Source organism: Balaenoptera ricei, chromosome 6 (assembly GCF_028023285.1).
Source record: "Balaenoptera ricei isolate mBalRic1 chromosome 6, mBalRic1.hap2, whole genome shotgun sequence".
Taxonomy (NCBI): Eukaryota; Metazoa; Chordata; class Mammalia; order Artiodactyla; family Balaenopteridae; genus Balaenoptera; species Balaenoptera ricei.
Window position 1 is genome coordinate 102,092,284 of NC_082644.1, and position 12,338 is coordinate 102,104,621.

A 12,338-nucleotide genomic window follows, 5' to 3' on the forward strand; every position below is an offset into this window, starting at 1 on the left:
ATTGGCTCAGAGTAAATACGATGGAGAGATTTATTTGAGTGAGGAGTAAAGGAAGTTATTTTATTAAGAACCTTTAAGCATAAACCTAAACAAAAAAATTGCCTTAGAAAAGGTATTTTTTTAGATACATGGGTTTCCCTAATGTACTTAATTTTTCATTCACCAAATTCTTTTACCCCTTGAACTGGGAGTAGGATCTTAAGATATTTAAATAAATTTTTGTGTGGCTGATGTTGTCTGACTCCTTTCCTTTCTTTCTTATCTTGCCTTAACTTTCCCATTATATCACCTGTTCATCAAGCAATGTAAAGATAACTATACTATCGGATTTACTGGTAGATGTTAACCGACTGTTTTCTGTGTTCCAGGGACCATGCTCTACTGTTTCATTTCTTGTATTATAAAATTGACAGGGTAGTTGTGATTTACTCCATTGGTATTTTTTCAGAAATATTTATACTGATGACTACATAAAGATCTGACCGATGAAGAAAGACTGTTCTTGACAGATGGGTCCTAGGACTTATTTGCTAGCCTGGTTTTTCTTTGCACTTTCTTATCAATTACTCTGAATATTTTTGTTCATGTCATCGTAGCCACTTCCTGAGAAGTTTGTGGTGAAAGGTGTTGTGGATCGTTTTTCAGAAGAGTTTGTGGAGACCAGAAGAAAAGCTTTGGATAAATTCCTGAAAAGAATTACGGATCATCCTGTGCTTTCTTTCAATGAACACTTTAATGTTTTCCTTACTGCTAAGGTAAGGCAGAATTTTTCATACTCCTCTCCCAGATTAGCATTCTTCGGGCTCTTTCTTAAAAGCTGTTTTGATCTCTCACCAAGCCACCCCTGTAGTGGGTGTCATAGAATTGCTCTGGGTTTGTTTCTTTTGTTTTTGTTTCTGGTGCTCATCTGCCCTGGCACGGTTTCCATGTTAGAATTTAGGAGAAATATCCCCCTGCAACAGTCAAGGAAGTTAGAATAGTTTCACTTACCAAAAAGCAGAGATAAGTGTTTCCCTGCACACTTACCGGTGATATTACTGGGTGAGGCCATTCTGACCAACGGTGGGCACGAAAGGGAAAGAATGTTTATCGAGTGTTTGGTAAGCACATTTTCCACAGGAACCCTGTGAGTATTTGCTCATAGCCTCATTTCACAGACAAGGAAACTAAAGTTCAGGGCGTGTGTACTAGTTCAGCTGGTATCCCTAGGATGTGAAATAGGGTCAGTGTGGCTCCTGAGGCCACAGTTTCCACGGACTGCCCGACCAAGAGTAGTTCAGCATTACTTGCCCGCAGCCAAGTTCCTAGCCGGTGGGCATTTTCCAAGCACTTGCCAGGGAAATAGTTGGGGCCTACACAGCTGCCAGATTCTATGTATTCAAACTCAAATTGGCGCCCCTGACTTTTCTCTGAACTTCCGTGTTGGCAGAACTGGCCGGCAACCTGAGGTGCTCGACTCTGATTGTCTGCAGATATGGGAGCTCGTGTTCAGACTCTTGTGCCAGCTTCCCTCCAGCCCCATCTGTTTATTTTCATGTATCCTATTCTCACATTCAGGCCATAGGTAATTCATTCCATGTTGGCAAGGGTATCAAGGCCCAGGTACTTTCCAGTTTTCTTTTTCAAAATGGCAAAATGGAGAAGTATTTACAGACTACATCAGTTGCCGTAAAGACGTTGGAGGGGATGCCATTCTCCGGGACATAAGAGCCACCTGGCAAAGTCCTCCAGTGTTGTGGTTTCTTTTTTTTTTTTTACTTTTTCCTAGACCTCAATTGGCACTTAGCCTCCTTGATGACATTCCTGTTCCTCTTCTTTTTTTCCTGGAAGCCTTTCCCACACAGGTCAAACTTGTGTTCTTTTTAAAAAGTAAGTATTTCCTGGTGAACTGCTCCTCGGACGTAGTTCTTCCAGTGACTACACAAAGTAAAACCCACTCTGTTCTCCAAAAGTGCAGCTCACTGTTTCACCCAGATTAGTGGTCTGTTGTCCAGACAGGCCCTCAAGTTTCGTCATTTTTATTGAATAAAGAGACAAAGGAGGAGAAAGCTTGGACCCCCGGTCATTAGGAATTTGTGTAAAGAATAAGTACGAAAGGTGGTTTTTTTTTTTTTTTTTTGGTATATGTGGTGTTCATCTGTGGACCAGGCAATATGAACTGATTTTATTTTTAATTTGCTCAATTTTGTTACTGAAGTATAACATACATACAGAAAAGTATACAAATCACAGCTCGATAAATGATCACAAAATGAACATACCTTTATAATCAGTACCCAATCAAGACAGAAAATCCCCAGCACCCTGGAAGCCTCTCTCATCTCTGCTCCCAATCACTACCACCCCCCTCCTCCCCAGGTTAAACAGTATCCTGATTTCTATCATCAGAGTTAACTGATTTTTTTTTTTAAAAGCCCTTCAAAGTCTTAATCAAAATCTAACTTGAGGTGAGTGAGTACGGGGGAGTTGGCTTGTTTAAAAAGAACAACTTCCTGCCTTAGTTCAGTTTTATTTGCTGAAGCAAATGCACTAAATAACCTCATCTTTTCTTTTTTTTCTTTTTAATTGTGGGAAAATACACATGACATAAAATTTACCATCTTAACCACTTTACAGTGTACAGTTGGGAAATGTTAAGTATATTCACCCTATCGTACATCTAATCTCCAGAACTTTTTCATCCTGCAAAACTGAAACTTTGGACCCACTAAACAATAACTCCCCATCTCACCCACCCCATACCCCCATCTTTTCTTTTAAAACGCTTTGAATAACTTGGTCCTGTCCTTAGATAAGCCACTGACATGCTCTGCCATAGTAAATGCAGAAGCTTTCCTCTTCCTTGTGATGACATGATCTTACCACAAATTGGAAGGGTCCTTAAGAAGAAGCCACGGATGCTGGGGGAGGTGGAGGGTGCTTAGTATCAGCTGTGTTCAAATCAGTGTTTTCATCGTTGGCAGAATGGGTGCAGCAGTCAGATAGGTACGACTAAATAACTGTACTCAACACGTTAATGAACTTGGTTAACTGGGGGTTCTTTGTAAAGTGCTACTTGAAGTAGAGTTTATGCAGTCCAGTGAGTCCATTTGGATCGAACCCTGATCCAAAAAAACATTGTCTATGGAGCAATTCCTAGAACTCCAGGGCTTCAGTTACGGTCTTGTGAAAGCCTGGTGCCTACGGGGATGCTTTTATCTAGAGTGTATGAAGTTAGAAGGGGAGATAAGATCATTATTTTATTAAAAATTTTTTTCTTTGTCTGTGGCATGCAGGATCTTAGCTCCCCAACCAGGGATCAAACCCTCACCCCCTGCAGTGGAATCGCAGCATCCTAACCACTGGACCGCCAGGGAATTCCCCGAGATGGGATCTTTAGAACTTTGTCTCAGGCAGGTGGCACAGAAAGGAAGGACAGAGATGGAGGAGGGAGCTTAGAGGAGGCTGCTGCCATTTTTAAGATCGGTGAGCTTCACATATATTTCACATGCTGAAGGATTAGAAATTGAAATTATAGACAGGAGAGAAGGGATGCTTGAGAGGGCAAGGGCCTTGGCTGGTGGGGGAAGTGTGGACAGGAGAGGGCAGAATCAAGAGCAGAAGTGAAGGCCTTGGCTGCATGGAGGAGAAGGACGTGAGATCAGGAGGGATCTACATTTCAGGCACTTTTGGAGACCCGAGCCTGGGATGGTGTGTCACGTGGGAAGGGGCTGTCAGACAGCTGTGTTAGCCTCTGCTCTATCCCTACATGAGGCGAGGTCACCAGAAAGCAGTGGTCTTGTGCCGTGTTCCCTTCTCTCCCTGTAGACCTGCCCCTCTAGGACTAGGAATTATCATTCTGTTAGTATCGAGGGTAGACATAAGGAACAGACACCTGCATCTTCTGTAAAACCACTTTTGAAGGCACCATTAAAGTAAGTGACATAGAACAACGGAAAGATACTGCAGATTCCCCTTAGAGTTTAATGATAGGAAGACATTTATTTTACCTGGCAGACTAATATGCTTTTCAGGTTTCAGTTCAGTGGATTATGCAGCTGAACGTATTTCCCATTTATGCCTCGACCAAGAAATCCAGGGTAAAATGTTTTGTCATTTGCAGCATCTATCCTTGGCCTGGGTTTTGTAGCACTGCCTTTCCTGTCACTGTCTCCTGCTTCCCACCCTCTACTTCCCTTATATGGCTTTGGTTAGGATATAAATAAATGAATGGAATGAATCTCAGCTCTTGAATTTTGCTCCTAAAGACAATTTAGGATATTTTGTATAGGAGAAAGGGACACTTTTTAAAAAACTTGTATTTAAACAGTTGCGTTTAAAGGAAGGTGTGCTGGGTGAGTGAACCTGATTGGAAAGGTAGGAGTCCAGCTCTGTATAAAGAGACCTGGGCGTAAAGGTGCAGGAGTGTGAGCGTGGTGGCTGTGATGGCTGTGTGATGGCTGTGATGGCAAGGAGAGGAGACGTGTGTGTGTGTGTGTGTGTGTGTGTGTGTGTGTGTGTGTGTGTGTGGTGAGCGCCTTAACCTAACTCACCTCCTTATTTTCTGAGTCTTCCATTTCCAAAAGGAAACTGCCTAAACGAGTTGGCTTACGAGTCCTGGCCACGTGAGCAGTTGAGCCCTTTGAGTTTGTTTGTTCACATGTCATCCTTAGGACCTGAATGCCCATAAGAAGCAAGGGATGGCGTTGCTGACTCGAGTGGGTGAGTCGGTCAAGCATGTCACTGGCGGCTACAAGCTGAGGAGTCGGCCTCTTGAGTTTGCAGCCATAGGCGAGTACTTAGACACATTTGCGCTCAAGCTGGGAACCATTGATCGAATAGCCCAGCGGATCATCAAGGAAGAAATAGGTGAGCTCTCTGTCGAGTTCTTGATCAGGCCCAGGGACCACGTTTGCAGAAATGGCATTCATTGTGCCAAGCAGAATCAAAATGCAGAAATGCTGGAGCAGCAGAACCAGGCCACATTTTGCTTATAAAACTAATAAATAAATACAGGGAGCGGGGGAGGTAGTTGTGACCAGAGTAAAATTTTGCACCCCGTCCCTTGCCCTGCATTTCATCCTTGTGTTTGCTTTCCCCATAGCAAACAACCACTCAGCCTCTAGGCTTTTCCACTTTTCTCTCGCTCAACTTCCCTTCATCCATAGCAATGATCATTTAAAAAATAAACTTAAGTATCTTTTCTGGCAGAAAGATGGTTCAAAATGAGAGCAGTGTTTGCCAAAGTTACGATCCTAATGAGCCTTCAGGCTTGAAATTGACTCACCTGCCTACCCTTGCTTCATTTCAAACCCACTCTTCCTGACCCAGGGAGTTATGAGGCCTTTCTTTAACCTTCCTGGTTGTTGCCACCACTTCCTCCCCACCCCTCTCATGGCCACTTGCTTTTTTGTGTCCCAGAATGTTGGGGCCCTTTGTTTTCTTACACGTGTGTAGGCCAAATAGACCTGAACAGCGTTAATGATCATGCTGGCATGTGATGTGAAACACATAGAGAAGGATTCTCCGGTAGTTGCCATCCATTGGTTACTAAAAAAATGGCAACAACGTTTTGTTGTAATGGCAAGAATCCTGGTGACAAATGATAGGCCAGGTTTTTTTGTGGGGGAAATCAAACTACATTTTTCCTTGTTCCCTGTGCTTTAATTCTCCTTTACCTGCTGCTGGTATCCTGTAGGGCCTGCAGGTTTTGGAAATGGCTTTAGGTACCATCTACACCTAAAGATCATGTGGGGTAAATTCTGATGGGACCAAGGTGTTGGGGTGACCCCTGAGTGAGAGAGTGAGTCTGCTTATGTAAGACCACATTTCTTGTATCAAGTGTTTCCTAAAATTCCATTATTTTTCCATTGTGACTGATTTTTTTTTAATTTTTAAAAACACCCCCCCCTAAACCTATATGAAACTCTGCCTCCATTGCCTGTTAAAATATGGCTTCACTGTAGGGGTAGATGAGTAGGTTTCTAGGAAGGTATTTGGTAGATGTAGCTCCCACCACTTTCCCCCAAAGGCATTGTGGTCCCCATTATCCAGAGGCATGACATTCCTATTATGGAGTAGAGTTGATTGATGTTATAGTGTTAGCTGTAGTATCAGCTTTTGGAGATTAAAAAAATTGGTTATAAACAGTGTTGTGTTTAAGGGAAAGCATACTCAGAGAGCTGTTGGCTGCATTGGTTATTGAGGCAGTAATACCAGTGATTGCTACCCAGCCAGATCTTAATTGGTTTCTCTTTTTCCTTTAGAGTACCTTGTAGAGCTGAGAGAATATGGGCCTGTGTACTCCACATGGAGTGCGTTAGAGGGGGAGCTGGCTGAGCCCCTGGAGGGTGTGTCAGCCTGCATCGGCAACTGCTCTGCAGCCTTGGAAGAGCTGACAGAGGACATGACAGAAGACTTTCTACCTGTGCTTAGGGAATATATTTTATACTCTGACTCCATGAAGGTAAGCTGACTCACTTCTTGTGTACTTAGGTACTTCCTTTGTTGTAGTCATTAATCAAAGAGTAATTGATTCTTGCCTATTTGCATGTGGTACAGATTTCCTTCTTCCTGGGTGGGCAGGATCAGACATGTGGACTGACCTCATGGACATGTAAAAAGAACACATGGTGAACCAAGTATGTGAATTAAATGAAAGAAAAAAAGTTTGGAAGAGATTCTTATTAGTGTTCTCTGAGAGTTTGAGATATAGCATCTGCTGATTAAGAACAGAATGTTGTGGAAAAAGAACAATTGGATAATTAGAGCTCTTGGAGGTTAAAATATGATTGCTGAAATAAAATTGAAAAGTAAAGTTGGAAGATGAGGTTGAGGAAATCTTGGAAAGTAAAACAAATTTTAAAAGTAGTTGGAGAGAGGGCAGACAGCAGAAGCAAGAAGAAGAACTACAGTCCTGTAGCCTGTGGAATGAAAACCACATTCACAGAAAGACAGATAAAATGAAAAGGCAGAGGACTATGTACCAGATGAAGGAACAAGATAAAACCCCAAAACAACAAATGAAGTGGAGATAGGCAACCTTCCAGAAAAAGAATTTAGAATAATGAGAGTGAAGATGATCCAGGACCTCAGAAACAGAATGGAGGCAAAGATGGAGAAGATGCAAGAAATGTTTAACAAAGACCTAGAAGAATTAAAGAACAAACAAACAGAGATGAACAACAGAATAACTGAAATGAAACATACACTAGAAGGGATCAATAGCAGAGTAACTGAGGCAGAAGAACGGATAAGTGACCTGGAAGACAGAATGGTGGAGTTCACTGCTGTGGAACAGAATAAAGAAAAAAGAATGAAAAGAAATGAAGACAGCCTAGGAGACCTCTGGGACAACATTAAAAACACCACATTCGCATTATAGGGGTCCCAGAAGAGAGACGAGAGAGAGAAAGGACCCGAGAAAATATTTGAAAAGATTATAGTCGAAAACTTCCCTAACATGGGAAGGGAAATAGCCACCCAAGTCCAGGAAATGCAGAGAGTCCCAGGCAGGATAAACCCAGAGAGAAACATGCTGAGACACATAGTAATCAAATGGACAAAAATTAAAGACAAAAATTATTAAAAGCAACAAGGGAAATACAACAAATAACATACAAGAGAACTCCCATAAGGTTAACAGCTGATTTCTCAGCAGAAACTCTACAAACCAGAAGGGAGTGGCACAGTGTATTTAGAGTGATGAAAGGGAAGAACCTACAACCAAGAATACTCTACCTGGCAAGGATCTCATTCAGATTTGTCAGAGAAATCAAAGGCTTTATAGGCAAGTAAAAGCTAAGAGAATTCAGCACCACCAAACCAGCTCTACAACAGATGTTAAAGGAACTTCTCTAAGTGGGAAACACAAGAGAAGAAAAGGACCTACAAAAACAAACCCAAAACAATTAAGAAAATGGTCATACGAACATACATATCGATAATTACCTTAAACGTGAATGGATTAAATGCTCCAACCAAAAGACACAGGCTTGCTGAATGGATACAAAAACAAGACCCACATATATGTTGTCTACAAGAGACCCACTTCAGACCTAAGGAGACATACAGACTGAAAGTGAGGGGATGGAAAAAGATATTCCATGCAAATGGAAGTCAAAAGAAAGCTGGAGTAGCAATACTCATATCAGATAAAATAGACTTTAAAATAAAGAATGTTACAAGAGACAAGGAAGGACACTACATAACGATCAAGGGATCAATCCAAGAAGAAGATATAACAGGTGTAAATATATATGCACCCAACATGGGAGCACCTCAATACATACGGCAACTGCTAACAGCTATAAAAGAGGAAATTGACAGCAACACAATAATAGTGGGGGACTTTAACACCTCACTTACACCAATGGACAGATCATCCAGACAGAAAATTAATAAGGAAGCACAAGGTTTAAATGACACAACAAACCAGATAGATTTAATTGATATTTATAGGACATTTCATCCGAAAACAGCAGATTACACTTTCTTCTCAAGTGCACACAGAACATTCACCAGGATAGATCACATCTTGGGTCACAAATCAAAACTCAGTAAATTTAAGAAAACTGAAATCATATCAAGCATCGTTTCTGACCACAACGCTGTGAGATCAGAAATAAATTATAGGGAAAAAAATGTAAAAAACACAAACACATGGAGGATAAACAATATGTTACTGAATAACCAAGAGATCACTGAAGAAATCAAAGAGGAAATCAAAAAATACCTAGAGACAAATGACAATGAAAACACGACGATCCAAAACCTATGGGATGCAGCAAAAGCAGTTCTAAGAGGGAAGTTTATAGCAATACAGTCCTACCTCAAAAAGCAAGAAAAATCTCAAACAATCTAACCTTACACCTAAAGGAACTAGACAAAGAAGAACAAACAAATCCCAAAGTTAGTAGAAGGAAAGAAATCATAAAGATCAGAGCAGAAATAAATGAAATAGAAACAAAGAAAACAGTAGCAAAGATCAATAAAATTAAAAGCTGGTTCTTTGAGAAGATAAACAAAATTGATAAACCTTTTAGCCAGACTCTTCAAGAAAAAGAGGGAGAGGACTCAAATCAATAAAATTAGAAATGAAAAAGGAGAAGTTACAACAGACACTGCAGAAATACAAAGCATCATAAGAGACTACTACAAACAACTCTATGCCAGTAAAATGGACAGCTTGGAAGAAATGGACAAATTCTTAGAAAGGTATAGCCTTCCAAGACTGAACCAGGAAGAAATAGAAAATATGAACAGACCAATCACAAGCAATGAAATTGAAACTGTGGTTAAAAATCTTCCAACAAACAAAAGGCCAGGACCAGATAGCTTCACAGGTGAATTCTATCAAACATTTAGAGAAGAGTTAACACCCATCCTTCTCAAACTCTTCCAAAAAATTGCAGAGGAAGGAACACTCCCAAACTCATTCTACGAGGCCACCATCACCCTGATACCAAAACCAGACAAAGACACTACAAAAAAAGAAAATTACAGACCAATATCACTGATGAATATAGATGCAAAAATCCTCGACAAAATACTAGCAAACACAATCCAACAACACATTAAAAGGATCATATACCATGATCAAGTGGGATTTATCCCAGGGATGCAAGGATTCTTCAATATACACAAATCAATCAATGTGATACACCATATTAACAAATTGAAGAATAAAAACCATATGATCATCTCAATAGATGCAGAAAAAGCTTTTGACAAAATTCAATACCCATTTATGATAAAACCTATCCAGAGGCTGGGCATAAAGGGAACCTACCTCAACATAATAAAGGCCATATATGACAAACCCACAGTAAACATCATTCTCAGGGGTGAAAACTGAAAGCATTTCCTCTAAGATCAGGAACGAGACAAGGATGTCCACCCTCTCCACTTTTATTCAACATCGTTTTGGAAGTCCTAGCCACAGCAATCAGAGAAGAAAAAGAAATAAAAGGAATCCAAATTAGAAAAGAAGAAGTAAAACTGTCACTGTTTGCAGATGACATGATTTTATACATAGATAATCCTAAAGATGCCACCAGAAAACTACTAGAGCTAATCAATGAATTTGGTAAAGTTGCAGGACACAAAATTAATGCACAGAAATCTCTTGCATTCCTATACACTAACAACGGAAGATCAGAAAGAGAAATTAAGGAAACGATCCCATTCACCACTGCACCAAAGAGAATAAAATACCTAGGAATAAACCTACCTAAGGAGGTAAAAGACCTGTACTCAGAAAACTATAAGACACTGATGAAAGAAATCAAAGATGACGCAAATAGATGGAGAGATACACCATGTTCTTGGATTGGAAGAATCAATATTGTGAAAATGACTATACTACCCAAAGCAATCTACAGATTCAGTGCCATCCCTATCAAATTACCAATGGCATTTTTTGCAGAACTAGAACAAAAAATCTTAAAATTTGTATGGAGACACAGAAGACCCCAAATAGCCAATCCTGAGGGAAAAAAATGGAGCTGGAGGAATCAGACTCCCTGACTTCAGACTATACTACAAAGCTATAGTAATCAAGACAGTATGGTACTAGCACAGAAACAGAAATATAAATCAATGGAACAGGATAGAAAGCCCAGAGATAAACCCACGCAGCTGTGGTCACCTAATCTACGACAAAGAAGGCAAGGATATAAAATAGAGAAAAGATAGTCTCTTCAATAAGTGGTGCTGGGAAAACTGGACAGCTATATGTAAAAGAATGAAATTAGAACACTCCCGAACACCATACACAAAAGTAAACTCAAAATGGATTAAAGTCTTACCTAAATGTAAGACTGGACACTATAAAACTCTTAGAGGAAAACATAGGAAGAACACTCTTTGACATAAATCACAGCAAGATCTTTTTTGACCCACCTCTTAGAGTAATGGAAATAAAAACAAAAATAAACAAATGGGACCTAATGAAACTTAAAAGCTTTTGCACAGCAAAGGAAACTATAAACAAGATGAAAAGACAACCCTCATAATGGGAGAAAATATTTGCAAATGAATCAGTGGACAAAGGATTAATCTCCAAAATATATAAACAGCTCATGCTGCTCAGAATCAAAAAAACAACGCAATCCAAAAATGGACAGAAGACCTAAATAGACATTTCTCCAAAGAAGACACACAGATGGCCAATAGGCACATGAAAAGCTGCTCAACACCACTAATTATTAGAGAAATGCAAGTCAAAACCACAATGAGGTATCACCTCACACTGGTTAGAATGGGCATCATCAGAAAACATACAAACAGTAAATGCTGGAGAGGGTGTGGAGAAAAGGGAACCCTCTTGAACTGTTGGTGGGAATGTAAATTGATACAGCCACTATGGAGAACAGTATGGAGGTTCCTTAAAAAACTAAAAATAGAATTACCATATGACGCAGCAATCACACTACTGGGCATATACCCAGAGAAAAACCATAATTCAAAAAGACACATGCATCCCAGTGCTCACTGCAGCACTATTTACAATAGCTAGGTCATGGAAGCAACCTTAATGCCCATCGACAGACGAATGGATAAAGAAGATGCGGTACATAAATACAATGGAATATTACTCAGACATTGGGTCATTTGTAGATATGTGGATGGACCTAGAGGCTGTCATACAGAGTGAAGTGAGTCAGAAAGAGACAAACAAATATTGTATATTAATGCATATATGTGGAATCTAGAAAAATAGTACAGATGAACTGGTTTGCAAGGCAGAGATAGAGACACAGATGTAGAGAACAAACATATGGACACCAGGCTTCCCTGGTGGTGCACTGGTTAAGAATCCGCCTGCCAATGCAGGGGACACAGGTTTGAGCCATGGTCTGGGAAGATTCCACATGCTGTGGAGCAGCTAAGCCCGTGCACCACAACTACTGAACCTGCGCTCTAGAGCCCGCGAGCCACAACTACTGAGCCCGTGTGCCACAACTGCTGAAGCCCACGTGCCTATAGCCTGTGCTCCACAACAAGAGAAGCCACCTCAATGAGAAGCCTGCGCACTGCAATGAAGAATAGCCCCTGCTCGCTGCAACTAGAGAAAGCACATGCGTAGCAACGAAGACCCACAGCAGCCAAAAATAAATAAAATAAATAAATTTATATAAAAAAAAATTGTATGGACACCATGGGGGGAAAGCGGGGGCGGGTGGTGGTGGTGGTGTGATGAACTGGGAGATCGGGATTGACATATATACACTACTATGTATAAAATAAATAACTAATAAGAACCTGCTGTATAAAAAATAAAAAATAAAAGTAGTTGGAAAGTAGAACAAAAATGTAAAAATACTGAAAATGTGAAAGAATGATAAGAGGCGTGAAGG

The 12,338-nt window shown here is 40.4% G+C and overlaps 1 protein-coding gene across 1 annotated transcript in view; it reads left to right on the forward strand.

Moving 5' to 3' along the window:
- Positions 1-12,338, forward strand: part of SNX30 (sorting nexin family member 30) — a 116,007-nt gene that overhangs the window by 74,996 nt on the left and 28,673 nt on the right. The window contains exons 4-6 of the mRNA XM_059925337.1: positions 597-755; positions 4,653-4,848; positions 6,246-6,445. Coding sequence (XP_059781320.1) covers positions 597-755; positions 4,653-4,848; positions 6,246-6,445 — 555 coding nt within the window. The remainder of the gene's footprint in view (positions 1-596; positions 756-4,652; positions 4,849-6,245; positions 6,446-12,338) is intronic.